This window comes from Lacerta agilis, chromosome 16, assembly GCF_009819535.1.
Source record: "Lacerta agilis isolate rLacAgi1 chromosome 16, rLacAgi1.pri, whole genome shotgun sequence".
Lineage (NCBI taxonomy): Eukaryota > Metazoa > Chordata > Lepidosauria > Squamata > Lacertidae > Lacerta > Lacerta agilis.
Genome location: NC_046327.1, coordinates 4,397,632 through 4,419,230, shown reverse-complemented (window position 1 = coordinate 4,419,230; position 21,599 = coordinate 4,397,632). Strand labels below are relative to the sequence as shown.

The following is a 21,599-nucleotide window of genomic DNA, read 5'->3' as shown; positions in this document are numbered from 1 at the left end:
ATTAATCCGTTTCGCATTACTTTCTATGGGAAAGCGTGCCCTGGTTTTGGAACGCTTTGGTTTTGGAACGGACTTCCGGAACGGATTAAGTTTGAGGACCAAGGTACCACTGTATGCTGAATCATCCCGGCTGTCTGCTGGTTATTTGTTTGGCAGTCGATCCTGGGTTACGGATCGCCCTATGATGATTGCCACACACACGAAGAACAAGGATATAGTTTGAGTGCCTCACTTGTAGTTCTATAAATCATTCAATGTGTCAACACGAAGTTACAGTGGTACCTCTGGTTACGTACTTAATTCGTTCCGGAGGTCCGTTCTTAACCTGAAACTCTTCTTAACCTGAAGCACCACTTTAGCTAATGGGGCCTCCCGCTGCCGCCGGAGCACGATTTCTGTTCTCATCCTGAAGCAAAGTTCTTAAACCGAGGTACTATTTCTGGGTTAGCGGAGTCTGTAACCTGAAGCGTCTGTAACCCGAGGTACCACTGTATTAATATTGCAGTTGTTGTATAAGGGATTATTATTTCGACCGGAATGTGATTGAAATTAATAAGATTTTGGAACGCAGAAATAAAGAAAATCGTCAAACCCTCAATTCTAGCACACTGGAGGGCACCTAAATTATATAATTCGCTATTTGATTTATTGGTATTAGCAATTGTATTATAATTTGGTGTTGTTATAATGAGGCTAATTGAAAATTAATAAAACTTATAAAAATAGGATCATTCTATGACGGACATCAATTCAGGGCAAGCCTTCCAAGCATCATACCTGTCAAGTTTCGGATTTGAAAATAAGGGATCATCAGTCTCAACTATCCCGGGGACAGTCACATGTCAGTGGTGGGCGGAGCCAGAAGCAAAAGTGGGTGGAGCAGCAATGTAAACTCCAAGCGGGCTCGGAGCGGAGCAAAGAGGAGGGCAGGCATGTGCTCTGCGCAATGGAGCCCCATCGTCTTCTTGTCTGATCCCACCAAAACAGGACAGGAAGCAGCAGCTGCTCAAAGGCAGCCAGGCTCCGCCCGCCAGCTAACCCTATTGGCCGGCTGAGGGGCTCGGCGGCAACGGATAGGGGCTGATGCAGGGGGAGGAATACACCCCCCTGTAAGCACGGGAAACGGCTCCCACTTGCTTTGAGGGCTGAGGCTTTTCTCTCCAAGTAGGCGAGGTCTTCCCACCCAGTCCCTGGCCAGCAGGGGAGGAGCTGCTTCCATTAAAAACGGGAAATTTAAGGGAAATAAAAAATAAGGGAGAGCAGCGGGAAACTGCTTAAAATAAGGGAGAATCCCGGGGAAAACGGGATACTTGACAGCACTGCCAAGCATCTGGACAGAAGCGCCTCCCTCTGGTCACCTTTAAGGGGGCACCACGATTCCTTCAGAAAGAGAATCAAATTGATATATTCTAATGTGAAGTTGTTCTATGATAACAATAATGGAAATGTTCAGGCTAACAGCTGGGCATTCTGAGAGATCAGAATATTCTCCCACTGGCTTCTGAACATTTCCACGCCTGATTTCCAAATTTACTTTGGTTTGTTCTTTTGCTTTACAGAACGACCTTTTCATTCATTCTGGAACAGTCTCTTTTTAACCTTGAAAGTTACAATCCGCCAGGGTTAAGACAAGGGGATAATAAATGGCTACCGTTGCTCCGATTTCTGCCCTTGGCACAATTTGCTGCCTTAACCTTGGGGGCGGAGGGGGGCGGAGCAAATAATTATGGAGCTGAAATCAGTGCTTTATGGAAATGCAAAGAGCTACAAATGTTGTGAAAAATGCATTCGAGCCATCTGTGCACATGTACACACACTATCGCAGCATTGGGGGAACCTGAATTTCCCCCAAACCGCACCTAACCTGCCTCATACTTGATGTTGTTTCAGGGGTCAGCAAACTTTTTCAGAAGGGGGCTGCTCCACTGTCCCTCGGGCTTTGGAGGGGGACATATTTTTTGGGGGGGGAATGAACAAACTCCTATGCCCCACAAATAACCCAGAGATGCATTTTAAATAAAAGCACACATTCTACTCCTGTAAAAGCACACTGATTCCCGGACAGTCCGCCGGCCGGATTTAGAAGGCGGTTGGGCCGGCCCCGGCCCCCGGGCCTTAGTTTCCCTACCCATGGTGTATGTGATGTCAGGTAAGGGCACGGCTGCAAAGGAGCAATACGAAGCCTTGAAGTCTGCTCCCGATTGTTCCTCGGCGAGTCAGGGAAACGCTTCTTTTGCCTGTGCAGCTTGAAATCGAGCCTCGCGAACAAAGGAAAGCTCTTTGCCAGGTGTCATGGTGATGTCGGGTGATTCCTTGACAGTTTCATCGCTGTGCTCTTTGAGGAAAAAGGTTTGCATCCTTCCTACTTGGACTGGTTCATACTAGAATTTCAGAAGGTCATTTTGCACCTTGCATGTCTGTGGCATTGAGTGTAGTTGAGGACATGCTTAGATAACTGCCTCCTTGCCTACTGTGTAACAATGCTGTTGGATCTGGTATACTGACATTTCTGGCAAGGTTGAATGCCTAACTCGCATTAATTTAATTTAATTTAATTTAATTTAATTTAATTTCTTAGATGCCTACTACTAAAAATAGTTTTGAGGTGACTTACAATATTATATATCTATCTATATCTATATCTATCTAATATACCATGCTTCACAATGGAATATGCATGAGCTAAATCGACAGTGAAGTGCTTTTTCTGTAGCTTGTGCAGCCTGAAGAGACATTGATCAAACTGGATTGCATCTCTAACTTAATTTTATGTTGCACGCCAGGCACACCTATCCTTCACTGCCTCCTGCAGTTTGGCCAAACTCATGTTAGGAGTTTTGAGAACACTGTCCAACCATCTCATCCTCTGTCACCCTTCTCCTTGTGCCCTCCATCTTTCCCAACACCAGGGTCTTTTCTAGGGAGTCTTCTCTTCTCATGAGGTGGCCAAAGTATTGGAGCCTCAACTTCAGGATCTGCCCTTCCAGTGAGCATTCAGGGCTGATTTCTTTAAGGATGGATAAGTTTGATCTTTTTGCAGTCCATGGGACTCTCAAGAGTCTTCACCACCACCATAATCCAAAAGCATCAATTCTTCGGCGATCAGCCTTCTTGATGGTCCAGCTCTCACTTCCGTACATCAGTACTGGGAAAACCATAGCTTTAACTATGAGGACCTTTGTCGGCAAGGTGATGTCTTTGCTTTTTAAGATGCTGTCTAGGTTTGTCATTGCTTTTCTCCCAAGAAGCAGGCGTCTTCTAATTTTATACCGTTACCTTAAGTTTAGTGAATTGGGGGAATGAAGTGTTCTTCCAGGGATGGGCTCCTGTCTCATTCTCCTTTTGCTAGCAACCACTGGTTGTTCGTTGCCATTTCAGTTGCCTCAGCAAATGCTAGACCCGTGGTTCCCAAACTTTATTCTCTGGACCACACTTTCAGAATAAAAATTTGCTTTGCGCCGCACAGAATTTTCCAGATACAAAATACCCTGGAAAACAAAACAAAAAAAGAACTCTTAGCAATGCTTGATTTATAATAGAAAGCATAACTACTTTATAATGTGATCCTTGCTCAGCCAGAAAGTATGAAACAATGCAACTACCATATTTTTCACTCCATAGGGCACACCAGACCATAGGGCGCACCTCGTTTTTAGAGGAGGAAACGGAAAAAAATAATTTTCTGGTTTTCCTCCTCTATAAACCTGTTTTTTTTGAGGATCAGCCAAACGTTTTGCAGCTTTTTTGCAAAGGGAAAGGCCCAGGTTATTTTGAGGATCAGCTAAAAGTTTTGCAGCTTTTTTGCAAAGGGAAAAGCCCTGGGTTTTTTGAGGATCAGCTAAAAGTTTTGCAGCTTTTTTGCAAAGGGAAATGCCCTTTTTTGAGGATCAGCTAAAAGTTTTGCAACTTTTTTGTAAAGGGGGAAAAGCAAAGCTCCTTTTGCAAAGGGGGAAAAGCAAAGAGGAAAAGCCCCGTTTTTATGGGGTTCAACTCACATTTCTGCAGCTTCTGAAGGAAAGGGAGCCATTTCTACAGTTTCTACAGTGTATTTTTTCACACTATATAGCAGGCATGTCCAACAGGTAGATCGTGATCCACTGGTAGATCACTGGACGTCTGTGGTAGATCACTGGTAGATCAGTGCCCCCCCAAAGAAGCTAAAAAACTTTGGCTCCCCTAAAAAAAGCTCAACATCCTTGCCTTGCACCCCTAAAATGACCTGAACCACCCAAAATAGGGCTTTCCTTCCTAAAAAAAAGCTCAATGTCGCTTTCCTCTTCCCTAAAGAAGCTCAACAACTTTGACCTGAACCCCCAGTTTTTATCTCTGCCAGTTTTTAACTCTGTAAGTAGATCGCAGTCTCTTGGAAGTTGGTCACCTCTGCTATATAGAATTGTTAATCTCATTCGCTGTGTAGCTGGGACAGGAACATGCCGTAGGACTCATGGGAGCCCCTTTCTGGTGGTATTCCTTTCATCTGCACAACCACAGGACCCCGCCGCATCCCTCTAAGCAGCAGAGATGCTTGACCTACCTGCTTTCCTCCGCTCCACATGTGCTGTTCCTGATATGTAGCATCTTTCGTGCCTGACTTTGTCACCATCAATATAATAAATATTAATAGTTTACAGGTCTTTTATGGTGACAGTCTGCTTTCCTATTTGCTATGCTTACAGGTAAACCAAATAGCATTTGATACAATGGTGGTTCCCACTGGTAGAAAGACAAGAGACTCGTTCTCCTTTCCCTCGCAACAGGTCTTTCGGCTCTCTGGGATGAACCCTCCAAAATCAGATTTTTGGAGACTGCAGGAGACCTTGGGGAGAAAGAGGGGGTTGATGGGAACATGCATGTGTCCACAAGTAACAAACCAGTGTATCAGAAGGCGCATACAGGCTATGTCAACTATCATTATCATTATCTTCTTATTTATTATATGCGACTGTAGCCTAATATTGGAGCTAATTACATTGTAGGCAGGTACCTCTCGCCAGCCTCCAGGTGTTTTTGCCTGCCTGGAATGCGTTGCTGAAGTTCAACGAAGCCTCATGGCTGCAAGGATGGAGAAATGTCTATGTGTTGGGTGGGTGGGTGCCAAACTCCTCCAGTGTCTGTGGGGGTCTCCTGTATTACGTCGTATGGATTACTCCACTCAAAATGGAGAAGGCACTGGCCTCTGGTTAAAAATGGGGCCCCCACCCTGATAGAAAACGTGTTTCGTATCTCACGAGGAGAGCTCACCCACAGAAAGCTTGGGTCCATTTTACCAGGCTCCCTGAATAGAATACCTATCTTTGTATATCTAAGTATATTTTCTGTATGCTAACTTGTGCTTCAGAAATTCCAAGCGCTGTGTACCTGCGTCTGTTTAAAGTTTTGTGACAAATTGCACCATTGCTGTTCTTCTGACAACAGCATAGTTTGTTTGCGTGCTTCAATGAGTACTTGGGAAGTCAATTAGTCGGTGACTATAAATTATTTTAAAAGTTACTTAGGCTGTATTTTTTTTTGTCTTCAGTGTAAAATACCGTATTTTTCGCTCCATAGGGCACACGGGACCATAGGGCGCACCTCATTTTTAGAGGAGGAAACAAGATAAAAAATATTTTTTCTGGTTTTTCTCCTCTAAAAGCCCTGTTTTTTTAGGATCAGCTAAAAGTTTTGCAGCTTTTTTGCAAAGGGAAACGCCCTTTTTTTGAGGATCAGCTAAAAGTTTTGCAGCTCCTTTTGCAAAGGGGGAAAAGCAAAGAGGAAAAGCCCTGTTTTTATGGGGTTCAACTCACATTTCTGCAGCTTCTAAAGGAAAGGGAGCCTTTTCTACAGTTTCCTGCAGACAGATAATGTAATCAGCCAGTCACATGTAGCTGGGGAAACAAACAACCTCCCTCTGCAGCACATGCAACAAAGGACGGCGGGGCTGAAAGAGAGCCGTGACTCTTATCTCTCTCCCGATCTCTTGCTGATCAGCTGCTGAGCGGGGTCCTTTCAACACCCCCTTTTGTAAAATAAAAAGCACTATCTGGTTTTGGCCCCTGGGCAATTCAGCTCCAGGGACCACCATTCGCTCCATAAGATGCACAGATATTTTCCCCTACTTTTTAGGAGGAAAAAAGTGTGTCTTATGGAGTGAAAAATACGGTAGTTTATCTGCCTCTTGCTAATGAAGGGTTAAGATAAAAATTTAATTGCTTGCATCGTTTGGTAATAATATTTTTCTTCCTCTGCTTTCTTTTTTACAACCAGGACAGAGCTTGGGGTATGGATTTGTGAACTACATTGACCCTAAGGATGCTGAAAAGGCGATCAATACTCTGAATGGATTGAGACTTCAAACCAAAACAATAAAAGTATGTAGAATTTTTATGGGGGAAATTTAAGTGCCACTGGAAGGCAGTGCACATTGCTATTTGTCCTATGTGTTTCCAAAGGCGATTCCTGGATTTGGAATTGGTGGTTTATTCACTAGCCGTCGTCTGATTCCTGGGGCCTACACTACTAGTTTGCACATGCAAGGATATTTAGGGCAAGTTTTTATCTCCATAGCAGGCATTTGCAAATATTCTAAAATGGCATCCTTACACTCAGTAATTTACATAGTGTTCTAGTGTATAGATGCTAGGAGAGGTTAACGTGTTTAACCACATAATCATTGCCGCCCCATAATAGTCACACTCCCTTTTCTTCAAGCCCTAAAATCAGTCACCAAGCATTCACTGCATAACTTCTGAGGCTCTGCTAAGCCTCAGGCCCCCTTTCTTTCTTCCTCGGCCGCGAGCTCCTAGGGGGAGTGGAGCAGGTGAGAACGTTTTCCCCATCCTCCTCCTCCTCCTCCTTTTGTAATTTCCGTTTTGGCGGAAACAGATGCTGGGGTCGGCTGGGCTGCGGGAAGATGCAGGGGGCACTAGCAGGCCTGTCTACAGGTGGCGCCATCACCACTCATTTTTCTTATTCCTCAGCAGAACTTCCTGTCCAAACTTGGAACGGCTGTTCCGTTCTTGCAATGCAGAGTATGGAGTGGTTTCGGTACTAAGACTTTGCCTTAGTAATTAACCACTTCCTCCTCCCTGGTGAGAGACACGGGTGGCGCTGTCGTCCAAACCCCTGAGCCTAGGGCTTGCCGATCAGAAGGTGGGCAGTTCGAATCCCCGCAACGGGGTGAGCCAGTGTGGTGTAGTGGTTAAGAGCGGTAGACTCGAAATCTGGTGAACCGGGTTCGCGTCCCCGCTCCTCCACATGCAGCTGCTGGGTGACCTTGGGCTAGTCACACTTCTCTGAAGTCTCTCAGCCCCACTCACCTCACAGAGTGTTTGTTGTGGGGAAGGAAGGGAAAGGAGAATGTGAGCCGCTTTGAGACTCCTTTGGGTAGTGATAAAGCGGGATATCAAATCCAAACTCTTCTTCTACTCTGTCCCAGCTCCTGCCAGCCTAGCAGTTTGAAAGCATACCAGCACAAGTAGATAAATAGGTACCGCTGCGATGGGAAGGTAAATGGTGTTTCCCTGCACTCTGGCTTCCGTCACTGTGTCCCGTTGCGCCAGAAGCGGTGTAGTCCTGCTGGCCACATGACCCGGAAAATCTGTCTGTGGGCAAACGCCGGCTCCCTCGGCCTGAAAGCAAGATGAGCGCCACAACCCCATAGACGCCTTTGACTGGACTTAACCATCCAGGGGTCCTTTACCTTTACTTTTACCCTCCCTGCTGATCATACCTCTTGGTTTCCAAAGTTATGGGCAGACCTTCTTGACATGGCAGCATTACATGTGTGCCTTCTGATACGGTGGCGTAGAAGAGCGCATCTTGATAGGTGCAAAGACCTCGATGCTACATGAGAAGTAGAAGCCAGAAGGCTACTTCTTAGGCATCCCTGGGCCTTGGTGGATTTGACGCACATTAAGCATGGTCACCAGACCTTAAACAGTGGGATACTAGGCTTTCTGAAGAGAAAAGCCATAACACTGGGTGCATTTTTAGTCACAACCACACAATTGTGAAGTGAGGTGGGCAACCAGAGAGGCTACCAGGATAGAAACTCCTCGGTTGCTCAGCCAAAGCAATTTCTCCTCCCTGCTCTCTCAGAAAAATAGAGGAATCTAATTAAATTGACTAGACTTTGCTATCCTACTTAAGTTGTTGTCAGCTCTAGGCAGGACATGTTATGGTAAGATAAAGCAAATTGGGGCTTTTGTAAATTGCATTTACAAAAATGCTCATGGAGAGAAGAGTAGGAATATCGGAACAACTCTTCCTACTTCTTTATATTTATATATAAAAAAATCCCTGTCGTTAAATCCACAGTGCAAGTTAGAATTAATTCCTCACAGGGCAAAGGTTAGCCAAATATTCAGTTTTTCTTTCATGGAAAGAAACTTGACGTGACATTTCTTCTGCATTGTCAATTAATGTCTGTATGTATAATTATCACCTGTCAGGGGAATATAGCTTAAAAAAAAACTTAACTTCATTTTAACTCTGTAGGTTTTCTTCCCACTCAGCAGTATTTTAAAAATCATAAATGTATTGCCATTACGGAGGTGTTGGCAAGTGGGATTTGAAACATTCCCCCCCCCCCCCCGCAGCTGCTCTAAAGTTTTAATACTGTATATTCTGGCGTATAAGACTACTTTTTAATCGAGGAAAATCTTCTCAAAAGTCGGGGGTCGTCTTATATGGCGGGTGGAGAATCTGCAGTCGAGTATACCTCAAACTTTATATTTTAACTGGAAAAGTTGGGGGTCGTCTTATACGCCCAGTCGTCTTATACTCCGGAATATACGATAGTTACTTATGCAATAGCTGTCCCAGTTACTGAAATTGTTTATTGCCCCACCTGGTTGTGAAATGCAAATATTGGTTCATATAAGAGTCCGATAAAGGAACTTGATTTTTAAAGGGTATCAGAGCTCACAGGCCTAAATTAATTTTGCTTTGTGTAGGGACTCTCAGTGGTTGCTCATGAGGAATCAGGCTGACTCCGAACTTCTACAAACTAAGTGCTTTATTGTGCAGATATTTACAGTGGAGCTACAGTAAAGACGTCCAGCTCATCCCTCTGCAGAGTCCGGGAATGTCCGTTTCCGGTTCTTGGTCCAGCATAAGAGGCGCGGGATTCTGAACCCCCGCCTCCCCCTTCCCCGTCCTTCCTCCCTGCGAAAACGATGCACGGGAAAAGGTCTCTGTCCCCCACTTCCTGCTTGGTGCTGAGGCTCTCCAACGCTGCCACAGCCCCTGCCCCAACTTCCTGCTTCCATCTGCCCCTCCCCACTGGAGGAGCGGTCGCTTCCTCCGCTCGAGGAAGACGACGAACTGCGAACCGGGGATGGTGGTTCCTTGTATTGCAAATGACCCGGGAACGCTACCTGCCTGGGCGAGGGGGGTTTCCTGACACTTTGCTTTTTTGTTTCCAATTGCAACCTCTCTTACTGTTGAAGAGACAAGCCACTTTTGAGTTTAAAACTGACTTGCCTCTTTGGTAGCGAGACTGGTGTTTCTTGCCAAGGGTTTTTATTTCGAGGTAAACCTAAAAATGCAGGCAGCAAAGAAGTTGGAACGCACATGCTTAAAAGTCACATTGCACTTAAATAGGCTTCTGTATTTAAGGAAGGTGTTGCATCCTGCAAACATCGGTTTTGTTATCTTGCTTCTCGACACTTGGCAGCAACAGTTACTTCGAAACACATATGCAGGTGTAATAAATTGTTCCCGTGCCGTCTGCATTCTGCAGACTTCTGAATTTATGAACGTGCTTTTCAGAACAGGATAAATGCTCGAACCACAGTTGTCCGACGTTAGGAAAATACAGATAACCAAATATACTTTGCGGGGAAAGTAGCACTGCCTCTTTCCAGTGTACATATTTGAAGAGGAGAAAAACAGCCGCAGAAAATCTTAACGCAAGTGAGAAGTACGGGTTGGTAGACGCCAGTTTTTAATGGCGATCTTTTCCATTAACCAACGTGTCAAGAGAACGGTGAAATATGTATGCATTGTATAAAAAAAAATCCCCCTAGAACATCTGAAGGAAATGAACTGTGAAGGTGAGGAAGAAGCCCCCTTTTGCAGCCTCTGCATTTTGTACTTTCCATATTAAAGAACATTGATCCTCGTGAGTGGCAAAAGGAGGTCCTATTTGGAGGTTTAATTAAAGTGAGTGAATTTTATTGATGCTATCAATCAGCGGAGATTGAGGGAAAGGGCTTGGCGCCAAACCATTTAGTGCTCTTGACAGGGTAATTAAATACCACAGGACTGGACTCTCAAGATAAAGTGAAGTGCTTCTGCAGATGCGAGGGAGAATAACAATTTGTGTTGAGACCCCCCCCAAAAAAGAGAGAAAAGTCCAGGTCCCTTTCTAAATGGTCCACACGGGTTTTAAAAATTGTGATCAAAATTGCTTTGACCGATAGCAAATATCAGTCATATCACTGCTGTTTTTCTAGGGGGGAAAAGAAGTGCTGGAACTCACCATAAACACCTCCCTTGTTCTTTCTTATCATGGCAGTGGTGCCCAGTTCTGGTTGCAAAAAAGCCCTTGAGCCATACTCAGTATTCCCATTAAAATCACCGGACTTCAGTTATACCAGTAGGTCTACTCTGAGTCTGACTGGGATGCCACACACACACACACACACACACATTTTTATTTTTATTTTTTGTCGTTGGCTTTGTGGATGCTATTCACCTTCTGTAAACTGCTGGGAGAACTTGCATGAACGACAGGATTGAAATATTTCATTGTCAAGCTTATTTATTTCAGGGGTGGTGAGCCTGTGGCCTTCCAAATGTGGTTAGGCTCCAGCTCCCTATCGCAGAATCATAGAATTGTAAAGTTGGAAAGGGGTCCAGAGGGTCATCTAGTCCAACCCCCTGCAATGCAGGAATCTCAGCTAAGGCACCTGTCAGGAAACCACCCTCGCCAGAGCAGGAAGCGGTGCCGGGGTTGTTTCAGTATTGGGAACCCCCGTCTCCGCTGAGCAGCTCGTCATCTTCCCCCAGTGGAGGAAGCGATCGCTCTTCCAGTGGGGAGGGGGAGATGGAGGCAGGAAGTGGGAGCAGGGGCTGTGGCAGGGATGGAGAGCCTCTGAGCCAAGCGGGAAGAGGGGGAGAGGGACCCTTTCCGTCGCCCCGTTTTAGCAGAGAGGAAGGATGTAGAGGGGAGGCGGGGGTTCAGGATCCCGCGCCTTTTATGTTGGACAAAAAACCGGAAACGGACATTCCCAGACTCTGCAGAGGGATGAGCTGGACGTCTTTATTTTAGCTCCACTGTAAATATTTGCACAATAAAGAACTTAGTGTTTAGAAGTTCTGCGTTCGCCTGATTTCTCATGAGCAACCACTGAAACTCCTTACAGCACCCCTGACCCGATGGCCATCCAACCTCTGCTTCAAAACCTCCAAGGAAGGAGAGTCCACAACCTCCTGAGGAAAACCGTTCCACTGTCGAACAGCTCTTATTCCAGCCTGGCCCAATAGTCAGGATGATAGGAGTTGTAGTACAGTAATATCTTGAGAGCTATTGGTTCCCCAACTCTGGTTTTTCCGCTGCTTTCCCACATTCATGCTCAAGACAGTTCACAAGAAATCAGGGTGGAGAAAAATCAATGTTTAAAAAAAAATCGGATTTTTTAAAATTTAAATCTGATTTTAAAATAAAATGCTTTTGGAGGAAAAATCTTTCTAGAGATACTGGTAGTTTTCTACTGTATTAAGTTACATTATAGTCTAAAGGCTATTCATCAGGAAATAAGGATTTGTTTTAAGTTTTTTCATTTGTGCTAAAACTCAAGTCTTAAGTTTTTTGTAAAAAAAATTGTTTAACCACATCAGTTAACAAACATAGATGCACATGCTATAATGTTATTGTTTTAGTTAAATAAATTGTTATTAAGGAAATGATTATTTTTCTCCTTCCAATAAAGTACAGCCGAAAAGTTGTCAAGATATAAACAATAATTTCATAATTATCTGTATGTATTTCTGGCATCACCAAATCAGTAATTTCTGATAGAACTGTAAAAACCGCTCTGAAAATTTATTATTCCAAAAATGGAACCTTCGTCTGGTTGTAAATATTAAGATTATACCAGCAAGAACGAAAACCCCAAATTAACAATTTCAACTATGGGGTTTTCATCAGCTGAACGCCATAATCATCACAATTATAACAAGCAAAGGCTTGACATACCTCGCTTTGCATGTCATGAGTCCATCTCATATATTAAAACTCCAGCAGCTAATGAAAACAATTCCTTACATCAATGGACTTTTCCACGATATTCTAATTTTTCGAGTTTCACCTGTAGGTAAACTCAGCCTTCCAGATGTTTTGGGATGACAACTCCCACCATCCCTAGCTAACAGGACCAGTGGTCAGGGATGATGGGAATCGTAGTCGCAAAATATCTTGGGGGGGGGGGCGAGTTTGCCTATGCCTGATCTAGGGCCTTTTCTGCTTGTTGGCTCAGTTGGTAGGTTTGTTTCTGTCCACTTGACAAAAACCCTCAAATTTCATCACCCTGGGACACATTCCGGGAATCACAAGCATTGACCTGCCACCTTTGCAACTGTTGGTATTTTAATTACAGTACAGTCTCTAATAACACATCAGTGATTTATGATTTTTTTTTTGGGGGGGTGACAGGGCTAGCCTTTCGTTGGATGAAATGGCAGGCCCAGCGTTGGCTTAAATGCTGCCAGCTGGGTATTTGTTGCAGCCTGTGAGGGCGATGGAAAACCTAATCCATGGAACTCTACAAGTCTGAGATCCTCTTCTCTGTAGGCGCCCCCAAATGCTCAATTCATGTATCAGAAGCGTTGGGGGCTCTGGGGGCAGAAAGGGGGCGCTGCTGCTGTACTTCTCGTCCTGCTTCCGTGTTGATGGTTCTGGGGGGAAAAAGAAATATATCTTTTGCTTTGGTTAAATGAGATCATAGTACAGCTTACAGGGAAGCTGGGTATGTTTAGCCTGGAGAAGAGAAGGTTAAGGGGTGATATGATAGCCATGTTCAAATATATCAAAGGATGTCCTATAGAGGAGGGAGAAAGGTTGTTTTCTGCTGCTCCAGAGAAGCGGACACGGGGCAATGGATTCAAACTACAAGAAAGAAGATTCCACCTAAGCATTAGGAAGAACTTCCTGACAGTGAGAGCTGTTCGGCAGTGGAATTTGCTGCCAAGGAGTGTGGTGGAGTCTCCTTCTTTGGAGGTCTTTAAGCGGAGGCTTGACAGCCATCTGTCAGGAATGCTTTGATGGTGTTTCCTGCTTGTCAGGGGGTTGGACTGGATGGCCCTTGGGAATCCAACTCTAGGATTCTATGATTCTATCCCATTTATAACTTTTATTACTAACAGCAGTGTTCGAAATTTGCAAGGCAACACGCGCATTTTGCACCTGGCTGTTGGCCACTTGCAGCCAAGTAAAGATGCCCAGGTGACAGGTCGTATTGCCCCCCCCCCCATGGCAACTAGGCATTCAGTTTAGGCGACTGTAATCCTGGTTTAGGGACACGGGTGGCGCAGAGCCTAGGGCTTGCCAATCAGAAGGTCGGCGGTTCGAATCCCCGCGACGGGGTGAGCTCCCATTGCTCTGTCCCTGCTCCTGCCCACCTAGCAGTTCGAAAGCAAGTCAAAGTGCAAGTAGATACAAAATAGAAAATTCTTTCCAGTAGCCCCTTAGAGACCAACTGAGTTTGTTCTTGGTATGAGCTTTCGTGTGCATGCACACTTCTTCAGATACACTGAAACAGAAGTCACCAGATCCTTAAATAAAGTGAGGCAGAGGGGAGGGGTATTACTCAGAAGGGCAGAAACCAGATGGGCAATCTAAACTTTCATCTGTTTCAGTGTATCTGAAGAAGTGTGCATGCACACGAAAGCTCATACCAAGAACAAACTCAGTTGGTCTCTAAGGTGCTACTGGAAAGAATTTTCTATTTTGTTTTGACTATGGCAGACCAACACGGCTACCCACCTGTAACTGCAAGTAGATAAATAGGTACCGCTCCGGCGGGAAGGTAAACGGTGTTTCCGTGCGCTGCTCTGGTTCGCCAGAAGCGACTTAGTCATGCTGGCCACATGACCCAGAAGCTGTACGCGAGATGAGCGCCGCAACCCCAGAGTCATCCGCGAGTGGACCTAATGGTCAGGGGCCCCTTTACCTTTAATCCTGGTTTAAGAAGCCATTTGGCGCCTAGCTTGCATATTTTGAGTTTCTAACACTAACAGTAGTGTATTACACTAACCCCCAATGACTCCCGCATCGCTGTGGAGAGGGGGGTACTTGCCTCCCCTCTGATGGATTATCCTTTTGCCCTCCCTAGATGTGTTTCAGGTTTCTCCTTCCTTAACTAACTGATTATTTTTTGTCGATCATGGCTTTGCTTTGCTTTGATTTCATTTGCTATAAATTCTGACCCATCGCTGAAGATGAAAGTGATGGCGTAAACGACATCTGTAACCGCCGTGTCTTAACACACAATTTAGAGAGCAATTGCAAAAAAACAAGGGCATTTAAATAATCTTAAGTCATTCGGTATAGTTTCCTGGCATTGGATAACCTGTCCGATCGGCACAGTGCCAGTTGCAAAGGCTCCAGGGTTCTTAGTTTAGATTGCCCATCTAGTTTTGAAAGGAAAGTAGCCTTGCACAGTTCAATCTTTCCGTTCTCCTTGTATGGCCATTTGCACGACGGAACAGCAAACGCTTTATTCTCATCCCACAGGTTTCCTATGCGCGACCAAGTTCAGCTTCCATTAGAGATGCAAATCTGTATGTCAGTGGTCTCCCAAAAACTATGACCCAGAAAGAATTGGAGCAGCTGTTCTCCCAGTATGGACGTATCATTACTTCTCGTATTCTAGTGGACCAAGTCACTGGTAAGTCGACAGCTGACTCCCTGCTATCTCTCTCGCCTTTCTCAGCCTGGCAGGTTGTGAGATATTGCACCTTCCAATACAGCAAGCCTGCCTTCAGAATATATCAAAGGTATATATGGGCCAGGAAATACAATTTTCTGCCGGAGTTTTTTTCATAATATGCATGGACTAAAATAGATTGTAGAGTGTAGTCAGCCAGCCCTGAGTCATTTCCACCTCGAAGGTGCAGGTTTGAAGCCTGTTTCATGCCTTGTAATAAATTTACAGCTGCTATAATCCTCATTTCCAAGCCGCCGAGTGAAAATAGTCCCTGTACTCCTTATAAAGTGCTAATAAACAGTCTTAAAAAATGAAATAAGGAAACCGAAAGCTTACAGGGAAGTGCTCTGCTGTTATCTTAGGCTAAGTCTACATGAAATGCAAACTAGTAATTGCTGTGTGTGTGTGTGTGTGTGTGTGTGTGTGTATATATATATATATATATATTGTTGCATTATCCTAGTGCTGAAGAATATTAACTGTGAGATCTAGAGGAAAACACATCCCACGGGTTGTTGTTGTTTTTTAAAAAAAACAAGTCTGAAAGGCATATTGATTTGATGCATAAATATTAAACTCAGTCTTAACTCTCCAGTGAGCGTATTGCTCCATATATTTTTTCCCTGTTTCTGATATAATATGATCTCAATGAAGTAGACTAATCCATTAGAGGGGCTGGAGAATGGAGCGCCCCTTCTCGTTATTAAGGGATCAGGGATCTTCCGTTTCCTCCCAACGCATTTCAAGATCCTAGGAAAAAATACAGCAGGCTTTTCTATTATTGTTCTGCCATAATTTCCAAGCATTGCAAGCTAGATAGCGTTTCCTTCAATGCCGCAAACAAAATTTAAAAGACACCTGGTGACTTTGCGACCGTCGGCCGCTTTGCTAAACCAAGGTTTTGATTTGAACAGAAATTAGGTTTCTGTGCGTGGGTCCCATCCGTGGAACTGCACGTGTACAACGGCTAAGTGCCGTACTTCTCCGTGTATAGGACAAGGTTTCCTTATTAAATAGTTGTGTTAAAATTTGAGGCTCGTCTTATACATTGGGGGGGGGAGGATTTTCTTAATTTGGAGTCCCCCCAAATAGAGGGTGTCTTATACACGGGGGCATGTTACGCACAGAAAAATACGGTATGTAAGAACACAACTGTACCGATGGATCACCCGAAAGCATGTCTTAGATGAGCATCCTATTGGGCTATGGTAAATCAAGAGGCAAGGTTAGAGTACCACATATTAGGTACGTTTCACTGGCATTTCTCGTCCTGCTAAACTAAACAAGGATAATGTTCCAAATTATGCAATAAAACAGTTAATGCAACACACACACACGTAGCATTTCCTTCTCCTCCTGACACAACTCCCCACTGAAGATATTTCCACCTTTTGGCACTTCTTTAAGACTCCAGCCATCTTTCCTGGCTCTCACCAGGTCTTGTACAGACTTGCAGATCACCCCCAAAATAGTGTGTTGAAGAGGGTTCCTGGAATCCAGGGGCGTAGCAAGGGGGACGGGGTGGGCTGCCCCGAGTTCCAGGGGAGGGCGAGTGACACTTTGGCCGGCTCACCCTAGCCCGCCCCGCCAGGCGGCCCCGAACGGAGGCATGTCGCCTTTTCCCCCTTCCAGCGGCTATTTTTTCGGTGCGAGGGGCGGGCCAGCAAGGAGGGGGGCGTCATGCCAGTGACAAGCGTGATGCTCCCTCCTCGCTGGCCCGCCCCTCGTGCCGAAAAAAAAGCCATGGGAAGGGGGAAATTCCCCCTTTCAGCGGCATCCACATGCGCCGTGATGTCACACCGCACGTGTTGTGCCCCTCCCCCAGGGGGGTGCCTCTGTGCCGCCCCCGCCCCGGGCAGCGCAAAGGCTTGCTATGCCCCTGCTGGAACCTGCTGACTTCACCCTAGCCTCTCACGCTAGGCTTGCTTTTTTGGGAAGGCACCACGGTTGATGGGGCTTCCTTGAGCTGCCCACTGTTGTGTCGCCTCCAGCATCTCCAGCTGTTTTTGCACTGCAATTCCCATCTTCCATGACCCACTGGCCTTGCTATAGCTAGGATGATGGGAGTTGTAGTCCAAAAACAGCTGGAGACCCAAGTTGGGAAACGAGTGTGTTACGACCTGGTGGGGGCGGGAACCGCTTCTGAGGCTGGTGTTGTCCTCCGTTGCTTCACTTCACAGGATACTAGGTTGGCTTCAACTAGGGCCAGGGCCTTCTCAGTACTGGCCCGACTTGGTGGAACGGTCTGTCACAAGAGACCAGGGCCCTGCGGGATTTGGCATCTTTCCGCAGGGCCTGCAAGACGGAGCTGTTCCACCTGGCCTTTGGGTTGGTTTCAGTTTAACCCCGATGTTTCATTCTTTTGGTGTGGTTGGTGGCTTCTTAAAAACGAGGCTGCAGTCTAGATTAAATTTTAAATTGTATTTTAATCTGTATTTTGATGAATTGTTTTATGTTTTTTGTTGTGATTTTATTGGTGTTAGCCGCCCTGAGCCCGGTTTGGCGGGAAGGGCTGGGTATAAATAAAAAATTATTATTATTATTATTTTATTTATTTTATTTATTTTATTTTATTTTATTTTATTTTATTTTATTTTATTTTATTTTATTTATTTTATTTTATTTATTATGACTCATTGGCTTACATGTAGCTGTGAAAATGGGGTGCTGGGTGGGTCGCATTGTTTTGGAAGAGAGCAGTGAACCAGCCTTCTAACTACCTTTATGCAGGAGTTTCAAGGGGTGTGGGCTTCATCCGGTTTGACAAGCGGATCGAGGCAGAGGAAGCCATCAAAGGTTTGAACGGACAGAAACCTCCAAGTGCCACAGAGCCAATCACTGTAAAGTTCGCCAACAACCCAAGCCAAAAAACCAACCAGGCCATCCTTTCCCAGCTGTACCAGTCTCCAAACAGAAGGTATCCCGGACCTCTAGCTCAGCAGGCTCAACGTTTTAGGTAAGCGGGAAATGTAGGGTAAACCCTCTTGAGACCCCAACCATGCAGTCCGAATTTTCCTTTGAACCAGGCTGTCCTCTCTGTGGTAGGAATTGCATTTCCTCCTATGAGAGTTACTGAGTTTCTTAAACTTTTTGTGTGTGTCTGGAAGGCATAGCAGTAAACACTTAACTTAACAGCCCTGCAATCTGTTGGCAGCTATAAACAGAAGAGTTTAAGCCGCTAATTAGTAACGCTTTAAAAAAATGGGGAAACGTTCTTTTTCCGACCAGGATTTTAGGGTTATTTTTAAACTTCTGGAGTAAATAATTCTACTAAATCAGACATCTTTCTCAACCATACAATTCTCTTTATTTAAAAGTTTGCCTTGGACATTGTCCATTCTTCTCTACTTTCTGGATCTTCCTTCTAACCTTGTCCTTTTTCTTCTTTTGTTCCTGTGGGGGAAAATGGTTGGGTTTTTTTTGGTGTTTTTTTTTTAAAGTAGTTTGCACAGTTTTTTGTGTGGGTCTCTGTTCCTGTGGCACAGAGCTTTGCAGCCATATGTTTTTCTCTTGTGATATTTTAGTGTACTGAGAAGGACAGATGGTGTGAATTGAAACAAATAGTGTGTTGATGTACATTCAGTAACTGCTTTGGGGTTTTCTATTTAGCACTGTGCTACGAGAGATTTTGTGTTGTGTGCATATGCACACTTGCACATGCATGCTCTGAACTTTGACGATGGCTTGCACTAGAATCCGCATTTTCCAGAAGGGTTATAAAGAGTTGGAGACAGCCGAGAATCGCTGCAAACTAGAGCAAAAACAGAATTGTATGATTTGGTTGTCCTTCAAAGAGAAGCAGAATACTCACATTTTGGGGGGGGGGGCACCTAGGCGTTGCCAGGACTTTAATTTTAATCAAAATTAAAAATTCCTTCCAGTAGCACCTTATCTTGGTATGAGCTTTCGTGCGCATGCACACTTCTTCAGATACACTGAAATAGAAATCACCAGACCCTTATATATGGTGAGAGAGTGAGGAGGGGTATTACTCAGGAGGGTGGTGGGAATGGGGGATTGGCTGATGGGTGTGGAAAACCTGTTGATGACTGTTAACGACTGCAATTAGTCCTAAAGGAAAAAGCAAGGGTAAAGATGGGTAAAGATAGCTTGGTCATGTATAATGAGATAAGACTCCAATATCTTTGTTCAGACCAAACTCATTACCAAACTCAAAACCACGGAGAGACCTGGTCTGAACAAAGACATTGGATTCCTATCGCATAATGGGACGAATGAATCATGAACAAGACCAATGTATTTTGTAGCCTGTAGATGCTCCTTTTTCTAAATAATGGGACTAAAGCAGGCTTGATCCATGAGCCACTTCCTCGGAAGGTGACTACCTTGTTACGGAAATTAAATTTCCTTCAAAGAAGCCAGTAAAGCAGACACTTTATGCTTAACAAAATAGAAAATTCTTTCCAGTAGCACCTTAGAGACCAACTGAGTTTGTTCTTGGTATGAGCTTTCGTGTGCTACTGGAAAGATTTTCTATTTGTTTTGACTATGGCAGACCAACACGGCTACCTACCTGTAACTTTAATTTTAATGTTTCAACTAAGCACCTGGCCAATGGCATACTTAAACTAAATCCAGGCAACTTCTTTGTGTTTTGTTCCATTAACTTTGTTCATCCTTAAAATAAGATTTCTTTATTGTCATTGTACAAGTACAACGTTGTACAAGTACAAAGAAATTGGATGCCATCCCATAAAAACCAAAACAGCACAAAAAAACACATTGTCAGCCACACATGCACATACGCACACACCCATCACAACTCTCTAAGGTCATATGATCTGGTTACAGCATTTAAGATGGTTATATAGCTCTTGGGTAGAAACTATTCTTCCATCTATTTGTTCTTGATCTAATTGTTCTATATCTCTTGCCCGAAGGCAGTGGTGCAAAAAAGACTATATCCTGGATGAGATGGATCCTGTAAAATATTGTTTACTTTTTTAAGGCAACGTGAACTGTATAGTTCTTCCAAAGATGGCAGAGGATGGCCAATAATTTTTCGGGCTGTGGTTATGACCTTCTGTAGTACCTTCCTCTTCCATGGCTGTTCAACAGGAAAACTGAGCACAAATACAATGTGTAAGAATGCTCCCTATGGAGCCTCGATAGAAGGACACCAGCAGTCTCTCACTCAGATTGTTCTTTAAAAGTCTGAGGAAATAAATTACTCTGCTGGGCCTTCTTTCCAGAGCAGTAGTATTTGCGCTCCAAGTCATTCCCTGCTCGATAATCACTCCCAAAACTTAAATGCAGTGGTACCTCGACTTACGAATTTAATCCGTTCCGAATGCACATTCGTAGGTCGAAAAATTTGTAAGTCGAAAAAAGCGATTTCCCCCATAGGAATGCATTGGAAACAAAAAATTCGGAAAAATTCGTAAGTCGAGTAAACGGCATCTAAAATTCGTAAGTCGAGTAAACCCCATCTAAAACCACCAACGGATGTCAATTCGTAAGTCGTAAAATTCGTATGTCGAGTAATTCGTAAGTCGAGGTACCACTGTACTGCCACCCTCTCCACCCGGTCCTCGCCGATATATAGCGTCCGTCCTGGCGAGCTCTGCTATCGGAGCAGACAAAAGGCAGTTGATTTTATTCAGTATTCAGTGGATTTTTTCTAATCTTCCTAGAGATTTTCTTTTGGTTTTGGTGTTTCTGTTAGTTTTTTCATCAAAGGATACTCTTGTCAAGCCGCTGAATATTGAATAAAAGTAGACTTGCCCTTTCTCCATAGGCAGAATGCCTGCTCCAGTACTGAGTTGCCGGGGCAGAGGTAGCAGTGCTCAGAAGAGGAAACCCAGAATGCACTGTGCCTGAAGTTAAGGCCATTGGGGAATGGCTGCACTGACATGAAAAAGAAAGAGGTAAATAAACTCCTGCAGAAATGGCGACCGCCAGGGTTGGGACACGCACAATGCCCCCGTGGCCTCTCCGAACCCCCTGAGCAGTCTTTCTCCACGATCCCAGCTTTCCCCTAGATCACCTGCAAGCTTACAAATTGTGAGTGATACTCATTGCGTTCTGAGTGGCGGCAGCTGGATCTGAAGGGGGAATGTGGCGTTGTGTCCTGGAATACGCAATACTTGCTGGGAAATGTTGGGATGAATTCTGAGAGCGGCCATTAACTCTGGGCACCTGCATTCCTTAACAACTTCCAGAATAGGCTTGCTTTGACCACTGTACCTTTCTTAAAGTTTGAAATCAAAGAGAGAGAAGATGTTGGCCTTCGTTGCCAAGGCATCCTTCAGCACTGATTTTGTGAACAGGAGTGGTTTCCCCCCGCTATTAAGTTTTCAAATGAGTTGGTGCCCGCTAGATGTTGTTGGGACTCCAGTTCCCATCATCCCAGTCTGCAGAGCCAGCGGTTAGGAATAATGGGAGTTGTAGTCCAACAAATAAATGGAGTGTGCAACCATGACTACCCCTGGCCTAGAGGATGGGCAAGATCTGCCTGGCTCACCCCAGATGGACTTGGAGATTTTCAAAGTCCTTTCCCCCAAATTGGAAGTCTTTTCTTCCGAACCCAACCCAGAGCCCGTTAAAAAATCAGGACGACTTCCAGTGGGGCGCCATTCCTGACAGTCGGGAGTCTTCTCAGCTCCGAGAGACTCCGGCGATTTCAGGCAAGGGGGTTGCTGTACCCGCGCTACAGACCCCGAAACACGC

At 44.7% G+C, this 21,599-nt stretch overlaps 1 protein-coding gene across 8 annotated transcripts in view; it reads left to right on the top strand.

Annotated features, from left to right (window-relative positions):
• The window catches only part of ELAVL2 (ELAV like RNA binding protein 2), a 153,448-nt gene that overhangs the window by 120,372 nt on the left and 11,477 nt on the right, over positions 1-21,599 (top strand). For all 8 annotated transcript variants that reach the window (XM_033173126.1, XM_033173125.1, XM_033173130.1 and 5 more), the window contains 3 exons: positions 6,244-6,347; positions 14,717-14,870; positions 17,640-17,865. In XM_033173126.1, coding sequence (XP_033029017.1) covers positions 6,244-6,347; positions 14,717-14,870; positions 17,640-17,865 — 484 coding nt within the window. The remainder of the gene's footprint in view (positions 1-6,243; positions 6,348-14,716; positions 14,871-17,639; positions 17,866-21,599) is intronic.